General features: G+C 40.6%; 2 protein-coding genes across 3 annotated transcripts in view; both read left to right on the top strand.

Moving 5' to 3' along the window:
* LOC126458537 (leukocyte elastase inhibitor-like) overlaps positions 1–16,440 on the top strand; it is a 342,121-nt gene extending 325,681 nt beyond the window's left edge. Inside the window, exon 9 of the mRNA XM_050095648.1 lies at positions 16,279–16,440. Within this exon, the coding sequence (XP_049951605.1) occupies positions 16,279–16,289 (11 nt within the window). The 3' untranslated portion in view covers positions 16,290–16,440. The remainder of the gene's footprint in view (positions 1–16,278) is intronic.
* LOC126458539 (serpin B4-like) overlaps positions 1–16,440 on the top strand; it is an 82,342-nt gene extending 65,902 nt beyond the window's left edge. Inside the window, exons 6-8 of one of the 2 annotated variants that reach the window (XM_050095651.1) lie at positions 6,447–6,632; positions 10,531–10,672; positions 16,138–16,440. In XM_050095651.1, coding sequence (XP_049951608.1) covers positions 6,447–6,632; positions 10,531–10,672; positions 16,138–16,289 — 480 coding nt within the window. In that variant the 3' untranslated portion in view covers positions 16,290–16,440. Of the gene's footprint in view, positions 1–6,446; positions 6,633–10,530; positions 10,673–16,134 lie in introns of both variants that reach the window. The other variant, XM_050095650.1, reaches the window with a different exon arrangement.
* Positions 16,441–23,678: the final 7,238 nt, after the last annotated feature.

Raw genomic sequence — 23,678 nt, 5'->3', positions numbered from 1 at the left:
AGTTCGAGTAACGAAGATTTTTGTGAGGTAAGTGATTCATGAAAGGTATAGGTTATTGTTAGTCACTGCCATTCTTCTGTAAGGATTATTGAAAGTCAGATTGCGTTGCGCAAAAAATTTTGTGTGTCAATTTAGTGATGATCAGAATAAGTAAAGAGAGAAAAGTCTGAGTACGTTCAGTTTTGCTCAGCTGTTTGAAAATCAAATAACGTAAGAAGCTTACCAGCACAGTAATTCATAAATTTTTCTAAGGGGATGTTTCAAAACCAATTGAAAATATTTATTACCTTAAAAGAAGGAATCTTCCAGCCAGCCGTTTTTTCACACACACGTCATTCACGAATTGAAAAGGGAAGTGTCATCTGAAGAATCCACCACCATGAAGCATAACGTAGCTTCAGGGGTATAGATGTAAATAAGTGTCTTTAGTGCGGTAATGCCATCAGCCGTCAATTCTGGAATGGTTGTTTTACTCTGATTGAAAATCCTCTTGTATGGCGACAGGAAAATACAGGGAGAAATTTAAATCGTGATTTACTTCAAAGAATATTAAATCTGAAATGTAAAAGGTGGAATGAAAGTTACGTGAATGTGAAGTTAAATGTTAATGTATTTCACCAAGAATTTTTTTTCCTCTTAATTCAGAGTGCCTCTGAAAGTATCTAAGCTTTCAAGCTGTCCAGCAATGCCTATGTTTAAAAACTTTACTTGTACGGTGTAGGTAGGTAGGGCAACTTGTACGACGTAGGTTCGTACAGTCGGCGTAACGATCAAGTGGTAGCGATACGTAGCTTGTAGGCTCCGAACTCCGCACCGCTGCCGTTGCACGCCCCTCTCCTGAAAAACTTACTTATTTCTCATTGCAGACTTGCGTGGCCAAGTGCACTCTAGGATGTATGAATATAGTCGTCTCAGTTTTGGGGGGATGAAATTATTAGTAAATTACAGTTTCAGTGCAGAGAGGGCCTCTTTCGACGGAACCGGACTTGCGTGCACGCTCGGACTAACACTCATAAAGCCGCACAGGCGAATGCCTAATCGTGCGTGCATGAAACTTGAAGCGTAAGTTTCCAGAGTTGTTAAAATGATGAAATTACTCACCATTCAATAGGTATATGTTTATACGATAGTTCTCTTTTACAAAAAAAAAAAAAAAAAAAAAAAAAAAAAAAAAAAAAAAAAAAAACCTTTCATATTTTCCATCACAAGATATTACGTCTCAGGGTTCAAGTAAACTTAATTCTCTAATTCCGTAGTGGCTGCCGCGCAACACTAAAATTAGATCCGCTCCGACATCACGTCCTTCTGTTCCAGTATCTCAAGCCATAGTAAAAAGTATTATTGATCCATTGTTCAGGACGCGATATCAGCAAAGAATAGCATCGCCTACACTATTGGTTCCCAACCTGTTGATTATTTACAATAAAATGAAATTTTCTGAGAGGAAAAACCTAAACGATTCGATTCTGTTTCAGTCACGAACTAAATTATATTCAAAAGATCGTTACTGTTATCACAATTTTGTAAGAATCTAATGTGGATTATATAAGTTATCAATAATTACTTTTTCTCAAATAGTAGTATTAATGCAGTGACGTTACAGGTTCCTCACACAGCCCATCCACTACACAGCTAGGTTGTGCTTTGTTCCGTACATCGCTGATGATAAAAGTGAGACATATATGTAACAAGTGCTAAATATCTCAAGAAAATGTCTTCTCCAAGTTGTAGGTGGTACCTACAGTAGCCGTGAAGTTGCTTCATCACTCGCTTTGAAAGAGAGAAATGAATTGTGAGCAAGATGCAGCAGTAACTGCATAAGGACTACTATAGTTCTGTACACAGTATTATTATTATTATCATTATTATTATTATTATTATTATTATTATCAGTGACTGTAGACAGACACAAAGCATTGACAGCCTGAAGTCCAATTTCTGCCAGTTCAGGAGTAAGGAGTGCAACAATCAAATGATTTACAAACAATAATTACAGTGCACACATTTTAACTTGATTGCTTTTAAATGGGGTTGCAATTGCAGTGTGCAGGTCAAGCAAGTGCCGTAATGGAGAGGAACAAAGCAGGGGAAGTATGTTTTGTAACTAGTGTACACCCTCCTTGTGGATAGCTCTTTCTTATCTGAGAAGAAGTTGTGGGTAGCACTGGCGATCCTACACAAATTTGTTGGATTGGATTGTTTTTGGGGAAGAGACCAAACAGCAAGGTCATCGGTCTCATCAGATTAGGGAAGGACAGGGAAGGACCTAGGCGCTCAGTCCGGAACAGCGGGACTGCTACGGTCGCAGGTTCGAATCCTGCCTCGGGCATGGATGTGTGTGATGCCCTTAGGTTAGTTAGGTTTAAGTAGTTCGAAGTTCTAGGGGACTGATGACCGCAGATGTTAAGTCCCATAGTGCTCAGAGCCATTTGAACCATTTTGAACAGGGAAGGAAGTCGGCCGTGCCCTTTCAAAGGAACCATCCCAGCATTTGCCTGGAGCGATTTAGGGAAATCACGGAAAACCTAAATCTGGATGGCCGGACGCGGGATTGAACCGTCGTCCTCCCGAATGCGAGTCCAGTGTACACAAATTTCTTCGTCATTCACTCTAAAACACGCACACACACAAACTATCATTTATCTTTGATCTGACTGATCTGATTGCACTCAGGGGTAATGATCTAAGAATGGCTGGGAACCACTGGCCTACACAGAGTTTATTCTCGCCGTCACTTCCTTACGCTGCAGCAAATACTTTAATTCTAAAGTGCTCATAGCCCAGGTTTCGTTAACTGCAGTATGTGCCGTAAAACACTGCCAACGCAGCTGACCTACACAATGTATCTCAAAATTAGCACATTTTTCACCTCTTGTGTCAATTCGTGTCATTACAAGCCTTAATGGCTCATGAAAGGCCAGTTCGTTGATAACACCAGAAAGAAACTGCCCCACTCGTTCTGCCCTGTAGCTTCACCTTGACCCATTGCGTTAAAATATACTGATCTCCCGGTCTGATCTCAGCTTTCTTTTAGCCAGCGGTTCGAAAATTTAACATGAAGGTCATATTCCGTCTGCGATTTCGCTGTCGCTTGTGCTAGTGGGCGAGCTAGTTTAATACGCCAGGCATATTCGTACTCACAAGGGGAGGCCGCCAATTGTGAAATTCAGATTCGATTCATACTGCGCATCATAAAAGCTCATGGCAAGAGGTGTAATGTGGCAAAGCACCAAGATGCACTTCTCAGCCGTTGTCGAGAAAATCGACAGTTAAAAGAAACCGTTGTCGTAAATTCTCTCTACGATTAATAACGTTCTACAGCGTCGTGGTGCAGCGGTAAGCGCTCGGGTTCGTAATCCTAAGGTCGCCGGATCGAATCTCGCGCCATCCAACCTTTTTTTTTGTATTTGTTTTTTTGTAATTCAATATATATATATATATATATATATATATATATATATATATATATATATATATAATTCCCGGCAATCAGTTGCAACAATTCTGCATATAATAAGTTATTGAGAGTCGTTTGTCGTGGAAAATCTGGCGACTTCGAACGTCATTATGTTTTCCGTAAACAAAGTTGTGTTTCACAAATGTTATTAATTGTCTTCATAATGTGAATAGAGACCCCACGAACACAAATTTGCTGTGGCAGGTATGAAATATAAACTCCGTTACTCGCTCGTTACACTTGAAGAACAGACGTTGAATGGGCCGAAACGAGCTGCCGCATAACCAGCGTAGTTGCCTGCTAACTTCGAAAGAAGGTAGATGCGGTCCCTAGCGCAACTTATAATATCGTCGAAAATCAGTGCGGACGGGAGAGCTTTGGTACACCCCGTTAAACAAACGGAAAAATGGAGGCGGTACAATTGGAGAGCCGTCCGCCTTCACCAACATGCATAAGCAATTCATTAATAGTATATATATATATATATATATATATATATATATATATATATATATATATATATTTGAATTACAAAAAACTAATTACAAAAAAAAATTGCATGGCGCGAGATTCGATCCGGCGACTTTAGAATTACGAACCCGAGCGCTTACCGCTGCACCACGACGCTGTAGAAAGTTGTTACTCGTAGAGAGTATTTCCCCGCAACGGTTTCATTTAACTGTCGATTTTCTCGACAACGGCTGAGAAGTGCATCTTGGTGTTTTGCCACATTACACCTCTTGCCATGAGCTTTTATTATGCGCAGTATGAATCGAATCTGAATTTCACAATTGGCGGCCTCCCCTTGTCAGTTAGTCGCCATGAAGATGATGTTTTAGCTTCCACACTCACGTAGCAGGCGTGATCCTTTTGCCGTTGTAGGCCCATGCGTTCTTCTAAGTCGTGATATATAGAGTGACAATTATTGAACTATGTAGAAAAAAACGTAAATTAGTTACAAACCACCGCGTGCACACACTTTATTCAACACGTAAAAGTCACTGCAGATATTCGGATGCCTTCCATCATTGGCGATGATATGGCACTGACGAATAGCGAAATTCTGCATGCCCCGCTGAAACGTCGGACCATCGATGTTGTCGATGACCTCCTGAATGGCTGTTTTCACCTCAGCAATGGTTTTAGGGTTATCGCTGTACACCTTGTCTTTAGTATAGCCCAACAAAAAGGAGTCGTATGTGTTCAGATCCGGAGAATATGGCGGCCAATCAAGGACCACACCAGTGGCCTCTGGGTACCCCAGAGCCAGAATGTGGTCCCCAAAGTGCTTCTCCTAGTCATCAAACACTCTTCTGCTTCGATGGGATCGAGCTTCGTCTTGCATGAACCACATCTTGTCGAAATCAGGGTCACTTTGGATAATGGGGATGAAATCATCTCCCAAAACCTTCACCTACCATTCGGAAGCCACCGTGCCGACAAGGAATTTCGCACCAATTATTCCGTGACTGGATATTGCACACCACAAAGTCATCCGTTGAGGGTGAAGAGACTTCTCGATCGCAAAATGCTGATTCTCAGTCCCCCAAATGCCCCAATTTTGCTTATTGACGATCCCATCCAAACGGAAGTGGGCTTCGTCGCTAAACCAAATCATAATTCCCATCATGCCCCGCGGCCAACCGTGCAGTTTGAACGTCCAACTGCAAACCGTTCAGAAGTCATGACGACTTTATTTCATATAGTTCAATAACTGTACCCTGTAAATCATACCAGCAAATGATCTTGGAAGCTAGTATTTTACTTCATCTCCGAACAATGGAACAAGCTGGAATTTTTCGATTATGAAAATCTTTGCTACAGGTCAGAGAAACATTACCTGATGGAAACCCGCACCCCAGAATTCATCCGTTTAGCTTCGCACATATTTCCTAATATAAGGCCCTTCCAAGGGACGCTAATGAGCACGAGTGCGGTTTTATGTTTACATGTGTTCAGTCACATTTACACTACAGTGTACAGTGCTACTGTACTCCGACGCAGCTTTCTTCTTATTTTCGATGCAAGTATTTAGTTTTTCACTGTATACCATCAGGGATTACAAGTCGTACTCTCGGGCATGCATGTGTGTGATGTCCTTAGGTTAGTTAGGTTTAATTAGTTCTATGTTCTAGGCGACTGATGACCTCAGAAGTTAAGTCGCATAGTGCTCAGAGCCATTTGAATCATTTTTGAACAAGTCGTACTTTCTATCAGACTTCATAATCTCCATTTTACAAGGGAGACGTAGAGGTACATTTACGTGGTAGCTAAAATTAGTAGATGAGTGTATTTACATTATAATATATAATATTGCAATAATTATTTTATATATAGAAATGGGTAACTTGTGGCACAAATTATTCCATAGTCTAGTGCTTGCTGTATTTAAGGACTTGAGGAAGACAATTGCGAGATGAGAGTAGACGAAATGATTTAGAGAGTGGGGGTCCAATGTTCCGTGGGTGTTGCTCGTGGAGAAATAAAATTTGTGATTACAGATATCTAAAACATACTGTTGGATTAACATAATTTGTGCATTTTCAGAATTTGGTTTCAACTTTTCTCTGTGATTGTTTTAGTCTCTACCCAGTTTCACTGATGTGTGTTTGAGTCATGTCACAATTACTGCCCGCATTTCGTGGTCGTGCAGTAGCGTTCTCGCTTCCCGCGCCCGGGTTCCCGGGTTCGATTCCCGGCGGGGTCAGGGATTTTCTCTGCCTCGTGATGGCTGGGTGTTGTGTGCTGTCCTTAGGTTAGTTAGGTTTAAGTAGTTCTAAGTTCTAGGAGACTGATGACCATAGATGTTAAGTCCCATAGTGCTCAGAGCCATTTTTTTCACAATTACTACTACATGTCTTGACTGCTAATAATTTCAACAACATTTGAGAGAACTTAAGAACGGCTAATAACATTGGTTGATAAACCTATCTTGGAAATGTGCCGAATAAATTGTGCCTCACGTTTCTTTCCATGTTTGTTACGACAGGGAGAGAGACTCAGCATGATGATTTTTCTACCTAGAGAAGTAGATGGCTTGGCAAGCCTTGAAGAGAAACTTGCCAGCTTCAGTCTCCAAGACACTGTCAACAACTTGCATGAGAGTAATGTGCACGTGTATTTACCTAAATTCAAAATGGAATACTCAAAACAACTTAACGACGCACTAACGAGAGTAAGTATATCCGAGTGACGTGTGTCAATTGTATGTCTATTTTCAGTTTTAAAAGTTTCTAAGTACCATATTTTTAAACAAATGCATCGCGATACCCACCGTAACATTGAATGTAAATGAAATTGTAACAATATAGTGAGAGGCAAGCTATTTGAATGTCTCCTGACGTGTCACAACTGTTTACTATAGACTGCATACGCTTGAAACCAGTTTCAAGTCTAGATCCAACTCATTGATTACACTTGTTCTATTTGGAGTCATATGTTTTATATGCTGCACATTACCATACAACAGACCTAATACTAACTCACAATTCTATAATACCCGAGCTGCTATTTTTTAACATTTTGATCGTGATTGTGTTATTAACTGTTTGTTTACTGAACAAGACTCATTTATTCATCTCTGAAATACGTCCCAGGAAGCATACAAAATAAAAAAATGCGAACTGTGAAACGTTTCTGTTAGGCTGCACAAAGCTTTTGTCACAAGTTGTGGCAAGGTAAAATTAGGATCGCCAATCCAAAACGAAAATGTAGAAAACAAGGAAATTGTAATATTTAAACTCAACATTGAAGTAAGTAATTAATTTCTTCAGTAACTGATCCTTGACAAATCTATTTCAAGGAAACGTGTCTCCACTAAAGTGCTGAATTTTCATTTCATTATAGGATACTAATTGGTAAGGAAACCACTCCCTGTCTTTAACGATTACTGAAATACACAGGATGCATCTGAATAAAGCAACAACGAAATATATCATGCAAGTTATCCTACCGACCTACTTACGCTACATAGACGTTCCATTTTCACAACTACATATAGATGAAAATACATTTGTTACACTTACGAAACAATATTTTCTGAACAGAATTAAACACTTACTTGAAATGTCAGTTGAATAGTGCTACCAAACTAAAATTATTTTCAAACTGACATTTATCCTCCTATGAATTTGAAGTCCTATTACGATATTGTGCAGTAGCTTAATATGAAATATTTTGCTTTATTCATTCGGTAAACTTTTTCCCTGGCAAATATCTGACGCTCTTGGCTAAAGAAATTTATAATTATATTAAGGTATATTTTAGGTAACGGATGAGAATCCTATCACATATAACACGATTTGGGTCAATAACTGTCTGGCTACTCACGTAAATTAAACTTGGTCCATATATTTAAAAATGAACACAGAATAAAGACTGACTCATACAGTTTTACAATAGTAAACAAGAAAAAAATGGAGAGAGAGAGAGAGAAGAGTAGCGACGATGCGAAGCCATGCTTCGACGTTGAATAGTAATACGTAAACATAACCTCAGCGTTTACGTAGCTCACACGAGGCACTTCTTCCCATTTCCATTTCCATTTGCCTTGGACTATATAGGGTGGGTCAACGGCCGTTTTATGCAACCCGTGCGAGATTTTCATATTCTCTCGCTCCCTACGAGCAGATTATTACTCCCACAAACAAAATTAACAACACGTTCTTGTAGGAAATGTAATGTAGTTCAGTTTTGTCCTGGTATGTGTTTTCGCTAGACACCGTAGTTTTCGAGTTATTGGGGAAGAACGTACAAACATGACCTTTAAACCCACCCTCGCTCCCCACTTAGTTCCCATCGGTCAAGATTTCTGGTATGTTGTTCATGACATTTCCCCCTACCACCGTACGAAAACTTGCGACTGCACGATACTTCTCACTTCTCCACTGACAAGTATTATTACGCCACCGGCATAGTAGAGCGTTTACAAACAAATTGACGTTTGTGTAAATTTTATCTAACAATTTTTGTGAATTTGAACAGCATAAAATAAACGATTTCAACATTTTATGCATCAGGCCTTCTGTCAACGAAACTACTGTTCTTGTAAGAGTTAAGTTTGGATAGGATTGATCTACGTAATTAGTTGAGGCGTAACGTTTACAAAAGTCGCTTATCTTTCATTACCCACAGGGGCATTTGAGATTAATAATTTCACGAAATAGCCGCCTACGCTAAAGATGCAACAGCCCGATGAATAGAGACCAAAAAAGGTTGGATATTGGGAACGGTTCGTGTTCAGGGTAATTTTTGTTCAGTGATAGGAAGGGGTGCGGCTAGACATCCTGGTTAGTAAGGGATGTGTGTGGGGGTGGAGGTGCGTCACTTTTGTACGTTTGCCTTGAATAACTGGAAAACCATGGGCTCCAGCGAAAACTACATTACATTTCCAACAAAAACGGTTCATTTTTTCTGTAGACCTAATGATCTGTGCGTAGCGAGTGAGACCATAAGAAAATCTCGCACGTGGTTTCTGAAAGCCAGATGTAACATGACAGGCTGCACGAAATGAGAGTAGTAGCTGCAGCTGAATCAGTCTTTGTAATTTTCCCCACATTTTTATACACGGGGCCATCATCAGAGACGCTAATTACTTGGAACTGGAGACATTTCAGCCCCGCATCCATGCTGGAACGTGCGCAGTCCGACGGCAAACGATCGGTCGGTACTTCATTCTCAGTTGGCATACCCTCCTCGTATTCTCCACCTTTTCTACTAGCGCGCTTTTGTCTCCATCACACAGACACACTTCCCTCCACCTTTTCCTATCCTGTGGCTACAATCCGAACTATCAACCCTATATGAGGACCAACAAGCAATACAATATTATACGTACATACATGCATAGGAATTGTCGATTTTCAGTACTGTAGGTGTCCAGATCCTGACCGCTACGGTTGTCAGGTTTGAACCGCGCAGAGTGTGGTGAAAAGGATCTGTTCACGCTCGAGGGCGTCAAGATATCGTTGTTCACAACAAAACGTTTATTAATCAGAAATACGTGATTGTCTACCCCAGACGCAGGCAGCTCCGTCGGGTCAGCAAAGTGCGGACGCAGTCAGCAGAAGTGAGAGCGCCACGGGCAATTCTGCCGCGCTGCGGAAGGATCGTGAGGCGGCCGTTACGACACGGTTCAATCAACGACCTTCCAGGCTCGGCCCTCCTGGACAGCGGTGGACAGTGCCCTCTGCGGGCCAATATCCGAAGCACTCTCGTTGAGGTCTTGACTCGGCCTCCAGCTGATCCTGAAGTACCAGGTGCTTATACGAGCGTTGGAACTTTAATAGTGGCCACTATTTACTTACAGCTCGTATAAAATATGTACGAGTTTCAAAGTTTTACTGGCCTTCAAAGTAGTCACCAGCATTGTGTATAACCCGTTGCCAGCAATGTGGAAGCCGTACGATACTCTTAGCAGTGCCAGTTGTGTTAACAGTTGGAGCGGCGCGGTCTACTGCCCGACGAATTTGCAGAGCGAATGCCGTGAACTGTTTTCTTCAGTTTAGAAATCGAGTTGAACTCACGAGGGCTTAAGTCAGGGGATTGCAGTAGGTGGTACAGCACTTAGCAGCCCCATCAGTTAAACAAATCAGTAACAGCTTGCACTGTACGTGCTTGAGCATTGTCCTGCAAAATGATGGTCAGGTCCTGCAGAAAGTGTCATCACTTCTGTCTCTAAGCTGGTCGTAGGTTGTGTTCCAGAACTGAACACCATGGTGCGTGAAAACGGAGGTGTCTTTCTGGATAGCTCCCGTATCATACTACGCTGAAAAAGTATCCCCACGTATTGGATAACTTCTTTAATAACTCTGGAAAAAGTACGCAGGATGCACTGGGACATAGTTCGGAAGACCATTTTGCTCCGGTTATGGAAAATTCAGCCCTTTTCTAACTCTGCGCCGACAGGGTTGCCTACAATAGATGCTCGAAATAACAGCAGTCACTGGCACTACGATCGACTTCGAGTATCCCACAGAAATATGACTAGACATCTGTAGAGGTGTTCATGATTTTTCTTAATTTTTAACGACACTCAAATGTTGCCATAACTTTAGTCTGTATCCATTTTTCAGCTTGGAATGATTGATATGTTTGATGACTACGCCGCAAATTTCACTGGAATTACTGACGAAGAGCGACTTAAGGTGGACAAGGTCCTGCACAAAGCTTTCGTTGAAGTCAACGAGAAGGGAACGGAAGCTGCTGCTTCTACTGGTAAGAGACGCTTAACTCTAAATTGTTTACTGTGTTCTCAATAAAAGAATCATAGGATTCACATGTCTTGAGTTTAGTATTACATACTTCACCAAAACGTCTTTCTTCAGAGCTTTTGCTTTTTCTTCGTTATCAAGACAAAACCGAGAGGGTCAGTCAGATGCATATCTGCTTATGTAAACAGTCTGGTAGAAGAAAGAACGGGTAAAATAATTAGGTGAGTGGGAACGCTGTAGTTGACGTATCGAATGTCCATATAGCTGAACAATTTTTACTCGTTAGCTTCCATAAAAACGACTTGGACCGTTATTGGTAATAAGACTAATATCATGGCATTGCTTCTAGAAAACCATGGAGGAAACCCATAGTTTTATTTCAGAAGATAAAGTTATTATCGAAACCGGTCGTGCACCTGAGACAGACAAGACGAATAGTTATAAAATTTCCTCAATTGCTGTTAAAGTTCTTTGCGACTCTTACTGCAAATAAAGACGTTATGAACAACTGAAAATCGCTGACGCTCTGCCATCATATGGCATACGTAGACATTTTCAGGTGAGTTAGGTTTCTACGGTAATAAGACTTCACTATTGTATCTACGATTATTGTATTTTCTCGTCGTTGATAACACACAAAGAAATCAAGATTTTTTTCCACTTTAAAGTATATTGCTAACTTTGCGGAACATACCTCAGTATTTACAGTGGAGAAAAAAGTTTGAACAGCTGAACAAGTTGGTGTCTACTCTTTCTATAGATCATGCAAATAACTAATTTCAAAAAAACTGCAAGCATCTGTTAGACGTATGGCAAAGTAGCAACCTCTCCTGTACACGGCCTCTAATCTCACAGCTTGCAGACCTCACAATTCTTTGACAGTTATAAGTGTAATCATGTAAATATGAAGAAGTCTGGAATAGATGAAGAGGGTCAGTTAAATTAACTAAGGTATCAGCCGGTTTTATTTCTAAGTTTCCAATTTCCTGCCTAAATCCCAACGAAATTTTTCGTTTATAACCAGTCCTAAGCAAAGAAGAGAAACAAAAAAGGTGATAGGAGTATATAGAGGATCTATACAAGGACAATGTACTTGAGGGCAATATTGTGGAGATGGAAGAGGACGTAGATGAAGATGTAATGGAAGATATGATACTGCGTAAAGAATTTGACAGAGCACTTACGTCGAAAGAAGGCCCCAGTAGTAGATAACATTCCATTAGAACTACTGATAGCCTTGGGACAGCCAGCCGTGGCTAAACTCTTGCATCTGGTGAGCAAGATGTATGAAATAGGCGAAATACCATCAGACTTAAAGAAGAATATAATAATTCCAATCCCAATGAAAGCAGGTGTTGACAGTTGTAGTTTTCAGTTTAATAAGTAACGGTTGCAAAGTACTAACACGAAGTCTTTATAGAAGAATGGAAAAACTGGTAGATGCCGACCTCGGGGAAGATCAGTTTGGATTCCGAGGAAATATTGGAACATGCGAGGCAATATTGACCCTATGACTTATCTTAGAAGATAGATTAAGGTAAGGCAAACCTACATTTCTAGCATTTGCACACTTAGAGGAAACTTTTGACAGTGTTCACTGGAATACTCTCTTTCAAATATGAAGGAGACAGAGGTAAAATACAGGGAGTGAAAAGCTATTTACAATCTGTACAGACACCAGATGGCAGTTATAAGAGTCAGGGGCACGAAAGGGAAGCAGTGGTTGAGAAGAGAGTGAGAAAGGGTTGTAGCCTATCCCGGATGTTATCCAATCTGTATATTGAGCAAGCAGTAAAGGAAACAAAAGAAAAATGTGGTGTAGGAATTGAAATCCATGGAGAAGGAATAAAAACTTTAGGGTTTGCCGACGACATTGTAATACTGTCAGAGACAGCAAAGGACCTGGAAGAGCAGCTGAACGGAATGGACAGAGTCTTGAAAGGAGGGTACAAGATGAACATCAACAAAAGTAAAACGAGGCTAATGGAATGTAGTCGAATTAAAACAGGTGATGCTGAAGGAATTAGATTAGGGAATGAGAAAATGTGGTAAATGAGTTTTGCTATTTGAGAAGCAAAATAATTGATGATAGTCGAACTAGTGAGGATGTAAAATGTAGACTGGCTGTGACAAGGAAAGCGTTTTCGAAGAAGATAAATTTTTTAACATCTAGTATAGATTTAAGTGTCCTGAAGTCATTTCTGAAAGTATTTTTATGGGGTGAAGCCATGTATAGAAGTGAAATATGGACGATAACTAGTTTAGACAATAGGTGAATAGAAGCTATCGAAATGTTGTGCTGGAGAAGAATGCAGAAGATTCGATGGTTAGATCACGTAACTAATGAGGAGGTACTGAATAGAATTGTGGAGAAGAGGAATTTGTGGCACGACTTGACTAGAAGAAGGGATCGGATGTTACGACCGTTCTGAGGCATCAAGGGCTCACCAGTTTAGTATTGGAGGGCAGCGTGGAGGGTAAAAATCGTAGAGGGACGCCAACACATGAATACATTAAGCAGATTCAGAAGGATGTAAGTTGGAGACGAAGAAGCTTGCACAGGATAGAGTAGCATGGAGAACTGCATCAAACCAGTCTTTGGACTGAAGGCTACAACAACAACAACCAGTTATCTGGGACCCTTCATATCGAGTCTACATTAAGTGCAATTTGTATTCAAATAATTTAATGTTATAAACTCGATTTATAATGAGAGTCCTGCATAATACTGATACTGATATCTAAAATTTGTGTGTTGCATTCCATCAAAATCTAGTGTCGATGAATATTAAGGTAGGATGGAAATGTTAGCGTATCGTAAATCTGGAAATGTTTTGTGACGATGGTGCTGACGGACGTAGCATAATAAGAAAAATAGATTTTGCTTTTTTGATATATTACAGACTCTTTGTTGAGCACGATAGAAACAAACAACCTCATTCACTAAGATAACTACAATACGTAATGTGTAGCTCCGTGCTGCACATAAATACATGCATCTCGGAGCATTTCCCCGCTCGAAATTTGTCTAAAATATACAGCATTTCTAATTTTCTCATAGGCCATTAGCAGGGATGCTTTAGGTGTGGTAAGTGACTAATAATAATAAATACTCTACTGGGCCACTGCCGACTGGTATCCACTTTATGTAGGTCATATTTGGCCTATTTTTCTGTAGAAGGAGAGGAAATAAGTGCATAGTCATGTAAGATGCATGGAAAACTGGATGTCTTTTTAAGCAATTCCTTCACTTTTCTTAATGAATGATATCGAGCATTCCAGAGGATTTAATCCTAGGTCCACTCCAGTCCCTGCTACATGGTATAAATGACCTTCCTTTATCGCTAAGTGGAAATAGATTCTACATCTTGGATAACGAAATAGGTACGTCCGGAAATATACCACCACCATGACAGCTGAAACTTTTCAGTAAACTTTTTGATTCGCTTTCTGTAATGACATTGTCTTTCAACGTGAAGAAAAAAAACCACTAGAAATTAGGTGAAATTTAGTATGTAAATAATTCTCAAAATCCTTCTGTGTGTATTGACATCGATTTTTATTGGAAAACACGTCTTACAATTCATTTAAACTTCCTAGTTCACGATGTGGATACCCGAATGTGCTGGTGTGTATTACTGTTTAGTTGTGTCACGTGGAAAAGTATTCTGGCACAATACTACATATCACCCCTCTTGTACACAGTTATTTAAGAAAATAAACTACAGTAAAGTACATACGTGAACCTTAACAGTTGCCCACAGACCCGAAATCGAATGGACGAAACAAACAGCTGTAATAATTTAGACCTCAACTGCTTACAACGCGGGTTTGCTTTGGCGCAGAAAGTCTTGATTTATTTATGCATGAGATACTTTGGCATCAAAAAAGTGAACTAAATGTGCTGACTGTCAGTAATGAAGAACAGTCCACATCTTTCTAGGATATTGGGATAGTTGGCATGCTAAATTTAAGTTATTAACTTACTTCAACACACATGAGATGCCTCAATATATGTTCTGAAATTGAAGCCAATGTACAGACAAAAAGGCTAAATCTATTAATTTTAAAAACCTCTTTGTTTATTGCATTATACTCGGTGTCATCTTATTATCTCGCAGTTGATTTGCGTAACACGTACGTGACAAACGAGCCGAATTTTTCTTCTTGATTATTTCTAATGAATCAGTTTCTCCCACATTCTATTTTATATTTTGATTGCCTATCTTTTCTGCTTAACTGCACTGTGAATTTGTCTTGAACAGTGGATATAACACAAAGCTGCAGTTTTAAAACTTTCGTCCCACTGATTTTCAAAAATAACGTCTAGAATACGTAGTTCTTCTTCTGAAAATTAAATTCATTTGGTTGTATCATGACAACATTTTTCGTAAACATTATCTCATATTTTAAAGACTAAAGTAATTGAAGCACGCACATTTCAATAAAATTTCAATCAAGGATGTATTTTTAATATTATTGTTTTATTTTTAGACACACAGTAAAAATATTACAAACAGATGTCTAAGCAAAATTACTAGTACTCTGTTATGTTTGATTTTCAAACATTCCCTCTTTTGTTTTCGTCTTCAACTTTAATGTCCATCTTTAACATCAAACAATAGTAGGCCATCGCAATTTCACTTTATCTCCCCTATTACCTCTTTTCCATTTCCTTGATGTCCTGGTGGAAGCATTTTCGTTGCTCTGCTCAGCACTCTCCGAGTTTTTCAGGGAAGTAGTAAATACGCGATTGTAGGAAGTGCACTTTTACGCTCATGTTGTAACACAACTGCTTGGAATGTACCAACTTGGTCCTGACTGTATTTTTGTAATTTGAATATCTTTTATCACCTAGAAAGTTTTCCGTAGCAGGCCCGATGGCAGGCCATGCATCTTTTTCTCTAACATCCATTGCATTCTTAGATCGATGATCCTCCATAAATCTGTGAATTTGGGGACCAACAAAAATTCCAACTTTCAATATTCATTTACTGATGAAGCAGAATTTCATACAAAGGGACGTACAACAGGATCCATCTTATGAAGCAGCCGTTAAAAACTGATTCATGAAACCCAAACTGGAATTTATTGGTTTAAGCAGTATTTTGGTGGTCTACGAGCGGTTCATGTAAAATGTTGTTTGTCCCTGGCGCTAAAACTTCCTATCTAGGAAAACACTTGCACTCCAATGCTTTTGCTGTGCGAAGTTCCCACATTCACACACAGAAAAAGACAGGACATATTCGTTAACCCAACTTGCTGTCCAAATAAAATTCCTGTAATCAAAAATAAAATAAACATTTCTGTATTGTGAATAAACTGTACACTATAGAATCAAATTAAGAACAGTTTTGGAAACAATGTAAAAATATTATTTAAGAACACTCTTTTACTTTTAAGTCATCTGATATCACGCAGACTGGTGTTATTAAAGCAAACGTTACATGACACATTCTTTTGCAGCAGTGTTGGTAGCCGTTCCAGCCTCCCTTCAAATTGGGGGGCCACAACCCATCATCTTTAAAGCGGATCACCCCTTCGTGTTCCTCATACTAGACCAGCAGACGAAAACTGTGCTGTTCGCCGGACGTTACGTGGACCCTCCGTCCACATCCTGATGTGAACATGTTGCCTACCCTAAGGTCTGCAGCACTTCGGACATGCATACCGCACAGTGCCCAAATAACTTAAAATTCCGCATAGTACTGTAAAAATTTATTTTCTGTATTTGGAATAAATACTGGGACAGACCATGTTTCTAAGTTTTCATTGTTGTTTGTAGTTTTATAATTATTTTAAACGTTGCCTCTTGACTACACAGATCTACACTGAATGACAGATGTACCCTCAAAATACAAATAAATTGCAAACGCCTTTTCTGCAATTTTTTACTCATTAATTTTACTTTAATTTGAAGCCATGATATACTTTTATTCCTTGTAGCTTCTGACACCCCACTTCTTTTTACATTTGTCAGACATCAGCAAAAACACCCTGTGAGTGCGTTAGTGTCTGCAGAATAAAGGACCGGGGTTAGGAGTGGACCCTTATTCTATGACAGAGCACATCGGTGTTTAGTTGTACACAATTTGTTTAATTTCAGAATTATTGTCAAAGAAGTACACGAATTTACATAGTGACATGACACCGGATAGCTGTCAATATAACGCATTATGTCCTGTTTAGCAGAAATTACCCTGAACACAACGATATCAGATTTAAATAGAAGGTTCTCTATGAGATTATTCTTACTACTACACCGTGAAGTTGGCCAATATTACGACAAATCATACGAGTCTAGTTCTAAGTTTGGTACTATTTAGGATGCTAATCAAGTCTATGGCGGATGGTTAGTTTTTGTGACAGGATGAGAAAAATTTTACTCAAGGTTGCTCGAGTTCACAGCGGATGCAAGCTGGTGAACCAACAAGTTTACGCCTCTCCCAGCGGCAGTTACCTTTTAGCTGTGATGTGCTGTTGGCTGCATGGCTGCTGTCGCCCTCTGTAAGTCCTATACAAAGCTAATCAAAATCTTTACTGATTTTATCAGCTCAATCTGTCCTATGTCTCTCGTTAGGCGAGAAAACATGCAGTCATCCCTAGTCTGGAAAATATGGCGATATACACGTGCATAGCTGGTGCAGCATGTGTACTTCAATGCCCTCACAGTTGTCGCAAGAACAATTAACGACATAGCTGTTTCGTTTTTCTGCTATCGGAGCTCAGCGACTCTTCAGCTAATTCCTAGCTGAATGTTAGCCAAAGTGGACGCAGTGTTCACGCAGATTTCCTCTTTTGGGGTCGTACAGAGCGTGATGCGCTCTGTTCCGCACTTGACGTTGGTTTAGAGTAGAGTCCTCGAAGTTTTCGGTCCTGTGTCTTTCGTAGCAAAGTGTCCCCCAACGGTGTACTTTCGTGCTTCACGTCAAGGCTTTTTCAGACCAGTGGAAGCGTTCCTTTCATCTTGTGAAAACTACCTCTGCCAATCGCAAAGGACCTACCTTTAGCTGCTGCTACGGTCACAGGTTCGAATCCTGCCTCGGGCATGGAGGTGTGTGATGTACTTAGGTTAGTTAGGTTTAAGTAGTTCTAAGTCTAGGGCACTGAAAGACCTCAGATGTTAAGTCCCCTAGTGCTTAGAGCCATTTGAACCATTTTGAACCTACCTTTAAACTGCTCCGAAATATTGCCCCTTTCTACTCTTTCCGAGTTTATTTCAGCCAATCGGACATTTTGCGCCTGCTCCTGACTCCTAAAAGTTACACACATACATCACGAGCCTACCACGAGCATTTCACGTTATCAGCTGCGTCGCTGGTCTGTTTGTATACATCTGGAAATTTCTCAACACAGTTTTCTGAAGAATTTATCCACCACAAGCAGCGCTGGCCCACTACCTACTCTCCTTGATGTATCGCCCGGCGTGTTCATTGTCCCTCTTGCCACAGGTCACCAACCCCTTTTTAGAAGTGTTCCGTTGTACTCGGCGCGTGACGACACAACTCACGTCTGCCCTCAAACAAAACATTTCCCCCAGCAGCTTTTTTCACCTTTTGCTTCTTGGCATGCAGGATTTGGGTTCAGTTTGTCAATACCATCGAATTGAGTGTCATCCCTTTGCATTCCATACTGTACATTTTGCTAGACAAATCTGCTCATTATCGCCGAAGTATGCCAGGTGACATATTCATCTACTTGTTACAACGTATACAATCTGTGGTGTCACCGCCAGACACCACACTTGCTAGGTGGTAGCCTTTAAATCGGCCGCGGTCCGTTAGTATACGTCGGACCCGCGTGTCGCCACTATCAGTGATTGCAGACCGAGCGCCGCCACAAGGCAGGTCTAGAGAGACTTCCTAGCACTCGCCCCACTTGTACAGCCGACTTTGCTAGCGTTGGTTCACTGACAAAATACGCTCTCATTTGCCGAGACGATAATTTAGCATAGCCTTCAGCTACGTCATTTGCTACCACCTAGCAAGGCGCCATATTCAGTCACCATTGATATTGTGAATCATGTACCATCAAGAGCGACGTTCATCATTAATGGATTAAAGTTAAGTATTCCACCAGCTACGTCCGTTTTTTCTAAATTCTAATTTCCTTGTCCTGTTCCAGACCTCACGCCAGCCTGCGTGATCTAAAACGTGTGCATTTCGGCCTCCTCTAGTAACACGGTGTTGGCTCTCCTGCCAACCACAACACAATCTTACATGTAAGGTGCGAAATTGACATTCATTCAATCTGCCACCTTATCAGTATCAGTATGCATGCAACAGCATGCGTACCTAATATTTTCCAAAACACTACGCATAAAAACAAGATTTTCTGGTACTCATACCTTGGGTTCTGTTGTGATAAAAAGCTAGGGTCAAGTCTTTTGGATACCCCTCGGGCTAGGAACCATTTGCATACACAACAGAACAATTTCTTAATGTCGATATGCTAAAATACAGTGTCAGAGTATGAATATTAGATACTGCCTCCTAATTAGGCATATGGAGCAAATCGGTTTTTTTTTTCGCATTTGGTGTCGTCTACCTTGGGCTTGATGGGACTTAGGGAACCACCATTAGTTCATGGGCAGCTTCTCAGAAGACCCCACAAAAATGATTTTTCACTGTACCATTACCGTCAGCAGCGCACCAAACCGCAGCTGAGGATTTCAAGATGCTTATGCATAGCAAATGGCTGAAATATTTGCACTGTATTTCTGATATCACAATCTCTAACATCCTAGAAAATGTTCTCTATATCTTTATCCGTGTCCAAAATACAGATGTTCAAAGTTACCCTACATCTACATCAAAATAGTAAATAACTTCAGAAAATTGCTCAAATTTTAACGGTATATTCTCTAGCCATTTATCTAGAAGAACCATCTCCCTATTTTCAAATTTTCTGTACCAAAACCCAGGCGTCGATTCCGAGACGGCTATGCACTGCAAATGCCTGTAATTTTTACGATTTATTCCTAAGATCTCGATCTCGAACAACCTTGAAAATTTGCTTCACATCTTCATCTGTTTCCGAGATACAGGGGTTCAAAGCTTCCCTACTTGTACATGTAAAATATACACTTAAACGTAGTTTATAAAATGACATAGCACAGAGAAAGGTGCTGGGAACCCCCTGTTGTAGTACTGAAGCAAATGCAATTTATTTTTCACGTGAAATCCGGTCTAAGGTATAAAATTAGTTTTGTGCAATTTCAATTTCGCTGAAGTAAACTATCTAAATTTAACTGATCATTACATTTCATTTCATTTGCGTTGTAAGGTGTCAGGATTTTCGAAACCATACAAGTCAGGTGCCTCAGTTTTACGTGTCGTTTATAGTGTTGCAAGACACTGGTTTGTCTGTATATTTCACATATTTGAGATTTAATACACGTGGCATCGAGAATGACAAGAATAACTCCCTTAGGTAAATTTGCAAATTTAAGTTAAGTAGAAACAGAGCAGAAGCATCACTGGAGGGGAAGCTTGTTTTAGTTAGCCACACTGCGACACAATGGCCTGCAGAGCCTCAGCGTAATCAAGGTCAAGCTCAGATGACGGGCAGGGAAAGAAATGGGGGAAGAACAGTATATCACGTGAGCGGCGTGTGACGGCGTAACTTACCACTCTTGTGGATGATGGAATGTTAATAACGGGGGAAGCGGACCTGGCTGTTGACTTGGAAGCCAGCCAATTACACGACACTGTATGTATTAAGCCATTTGCTGATTGGGCAGCCATGGCCACCAGAAATGAAAGAGCGACTGCCACTGGCTGTTCCATCCAGTGTCCAACGCCACTGTAGAGGGAAGGGAGGCTGGGCTGAGGAGACGTGCAACTGCCCAGCGCGACAGGGCACCTTCCCTTGAGACATCGTCTAGTGTGGTCGAAGGGCATCCCTCTCTGACGTCACGACCAGGAGAGGAGATATATTGGTGTGAACACGTTGTTCACCTGGCTCCAAAATTCAGTCAAGAGCTGCCTGAATACTTTACGAAAATCTCCTGAGTAGCCATCAAAAGTAGAATAGGCTGAAGTTAACGTTTTTCGCTTCACGAAAACGTAGGGCAAGTTTGCTGACATAGAATCATCCAGGATCAGTATAGGATTTTGATAGATTTACAGATCCGACGACACACGGCAGCAGCCAATCCGACGACGCTGTGCAACACAAGGTAAAGAACACAGTACACCATTAAATGTAAAAGTCGTATCACAAGCCAGTTTTTGCTCCAATGATAGGAAGCTCAAATTAGGAAGACCTGTCCTCCCTGTAGTATATCCCGAAATTAACGTGTTTCGTTCGTGTGCTCGATGGCCACGTTTAGTTAACATTTGTGGGGAAAGAATAAAATTCGTTAGGGCCGGTAACATTGTTTAGCTCGACATTAGGATAGTCTTTCACCAGAGAGTCTTTCTCCCGAGTAAAATAATTAACTATCCTGAATTTTGTGATATTATTGATGTTTTACATTTTATGTTATTTGATAAGTTTAATACCAGGATCTCCTTGTCTAAACAGGCGACACCTGAGATTGTTCTTGTGGATTGTAATGACCCAATATGTGCAAAAGTGATTCCCATAAATACAATTACAGAGAATAGTTGTTATCTGTTCTAAGATAGAGGTCCTCTTCCAACCTCATTAGAATATTTTAGGAACATTGATGACAGCTATTCTTATGAAGTCTAAACCCTTCATGAGTAATAGCACAATTCCTTACAGGTCGGGTTCAAACTGCGTTATGCGTTTTAGGTGGAATCGTGCACACAATGCAAACATACATGCCCTGCTGCAGCCCAGGAAAAAAGGAAATCAAAAGTGCTCCTATCAGAGCACAAAAAACCCGAATATGTACCTTTTTACTTAAGATTCTGACTGAAAATGGGGTGCCAGCTACCTCTTTCTACCTTCCTCAGCACTTTTAACCATTTTCCTAAACATTTTGTCATGCGAACATTTTAATGCTGTTTTAGGCTGAGAGAGAAGAAGACAGTTGGAATGGCAATGAGGCGGAAAAGTGATAAACGCTGGAAGATACTGGACAGTGGTTGTGTTATGGAAAGAGCGAATGAGGGAATGCCAGTGTGAAAGAAAGAGATGGACAGTGGGGGCCATGGAACATAGGTGACAATGACAGAGCAGTGCTAGCAAAAGAGTGAAGTTCACAGTGCAAGCTGGAGGGGGGGGGGGGGCGGGGGGGGCGGGGGGGGGGGGGGGGCGGGAGGCAAGAGGAAAAGGAAGTGGAAGTGGGTGAGAGCCAGTGATAATGAGAGAGTATATGACAATGACAACTAGGAAGAGAGAGATAGTGATAGTGGAAAGATACAGCAGTAGTAGGAAGGAGGGAATCAGATGTTAGCGGTAAGAGAGAGAGAGTGACATTGTGAAGAGACTGTAGTAGTAGGACAGAACGAAGCAGACATTGACTATGACACAGAAGACAGTGAGAGACACAAGACAATGACAACGAGTTGGACTGAAAAAATGAGTGAGAAAGTCCAGCTGGGAGTGGATGGGTCTGAGCGACCTACAGCGATAGACAAGTGGATAAGAGGCAGTTACAGTTAGGGAAGCTTGTGGGAGTTTGGGCTTAGGTGCATGTAAGAAAAATGGAGAATATGTTTGCATACCCAAATCTTTCGGAAAATTTTTAACGATACAGAGGAAGGCAGAATGAGGCAGCTGATACCCCACTTCAGTCTTAATAAAAAACAGGAATAGATTCACATTTCTTGTGCTCCTATAGAAGCATTTTTCTGCTGGTATACAATACGATCAAAAGCATCCAAAAACGTGCTACTGAACATTAATATAGTGTGTGTCCAACATTCGCCTTTATGACGGATTGAACTTTGCTTTGGGAACTTTCATTGATGTGTCTGTGAAAGAATGGAGCTAGAAACAGTGAAGGCAGAGATGTTGGATACTGGAGTCTGCAGCGAAGTCGACGTTCTAAATAATCCCAAAAGTTTTCCACTGGATTCATATCGGGACTCCAGGCCGGCAGACTAGTCCATTTTAGGGGTGTTATTGTCCACAAACCATTGTCTGAGAAATGGAGAACAATGGCAGTCAATTGCAGATTCCGTCGTTTTATTGCAGCATATCTAGATTTCAGTTACATCTACATCTACATGGCTACTCTGCAAATCATAATTAAGAGCCTGGCGGAAGATTCGTCAAACCACCATTACATTAATTCTCTATTATTCCACTCTCGAATAGTGCACGGAAAGAACGAATGCCTGTATCTTTCCGTGCGATGTCTGATTTCCCTTATTTTATTATGATGATCGTTTCTATTTATGTAGGTCGGCGTCAACAAAATATTTTCGCATTCAGAGGAGAAAGTTGGTGATTGATACTTCGTGAAAAAGCCCCAACACAATGATAAATGCCTTTGTTTTAGTGGTTTCCACCCAAAATCCTGAATCATGTCTGCGACACTCTCTCCTCTGTATCTCGGTAATTCAAAACATGCTTCCTTTCTGTGAACTTTCTCAATGTACTCTGTTAATTAAGCTCTCTCACCGCGCAGCAGTACCCCAAAACAGGACGGACAAGCGTTTGTGGTCTCTTTCGTAGATCTTTTGCATCTTCTAACTGTTCCGTCAATAAAGTACCGTCTTTGGTTTGCCTTCCCCACAACATATTCTATATGTTCTTTCCAATTTAAGATGTTCGTAAATAGAATTCCCTTGTATTTTGTTGATTTTAAGGCCTTTAGATTTGACCGATTCATCGTGTAACCGAAGTTCAATAGATTCCTTATAACACTCATGTGGATCATCTCACTCTTTTCATTACTTAGAGTCAATTGCCGATTTTCCCACCATAAAGATATCTTATCTAAATCGTTTTGCAATTGGTTTTTATCTTCTGATGACTTTATTAGACGACAAACGATAGCATCATCTGTAAACAATTTAAGACGGCTGCTCAGATTGTATCCTGACCCGTTTATATAGATAGGGAATAGCAGAGGGCCTATAATACTACCT

Source organism: Schistocerca serialis, chromosome 2 (assembly GCF_023864345.2).
Source record: "Schistocerca serialis cubense isolate TAMUIC-IGC-003099 chromosome 2, iqSchSeri2.2, whole genome shotgun sequence".
Lineage (NCBI taxonomy): Eukaryota > Metazoa > Arthropoda > Insecta > Orthoptera > Acrididae > Schistocerca > Schistocerca serialis.
Note: the sequence above shows the minus strand (reverse complement) of the source record. Positions and strands in the feature narration are given on the sequence as shown.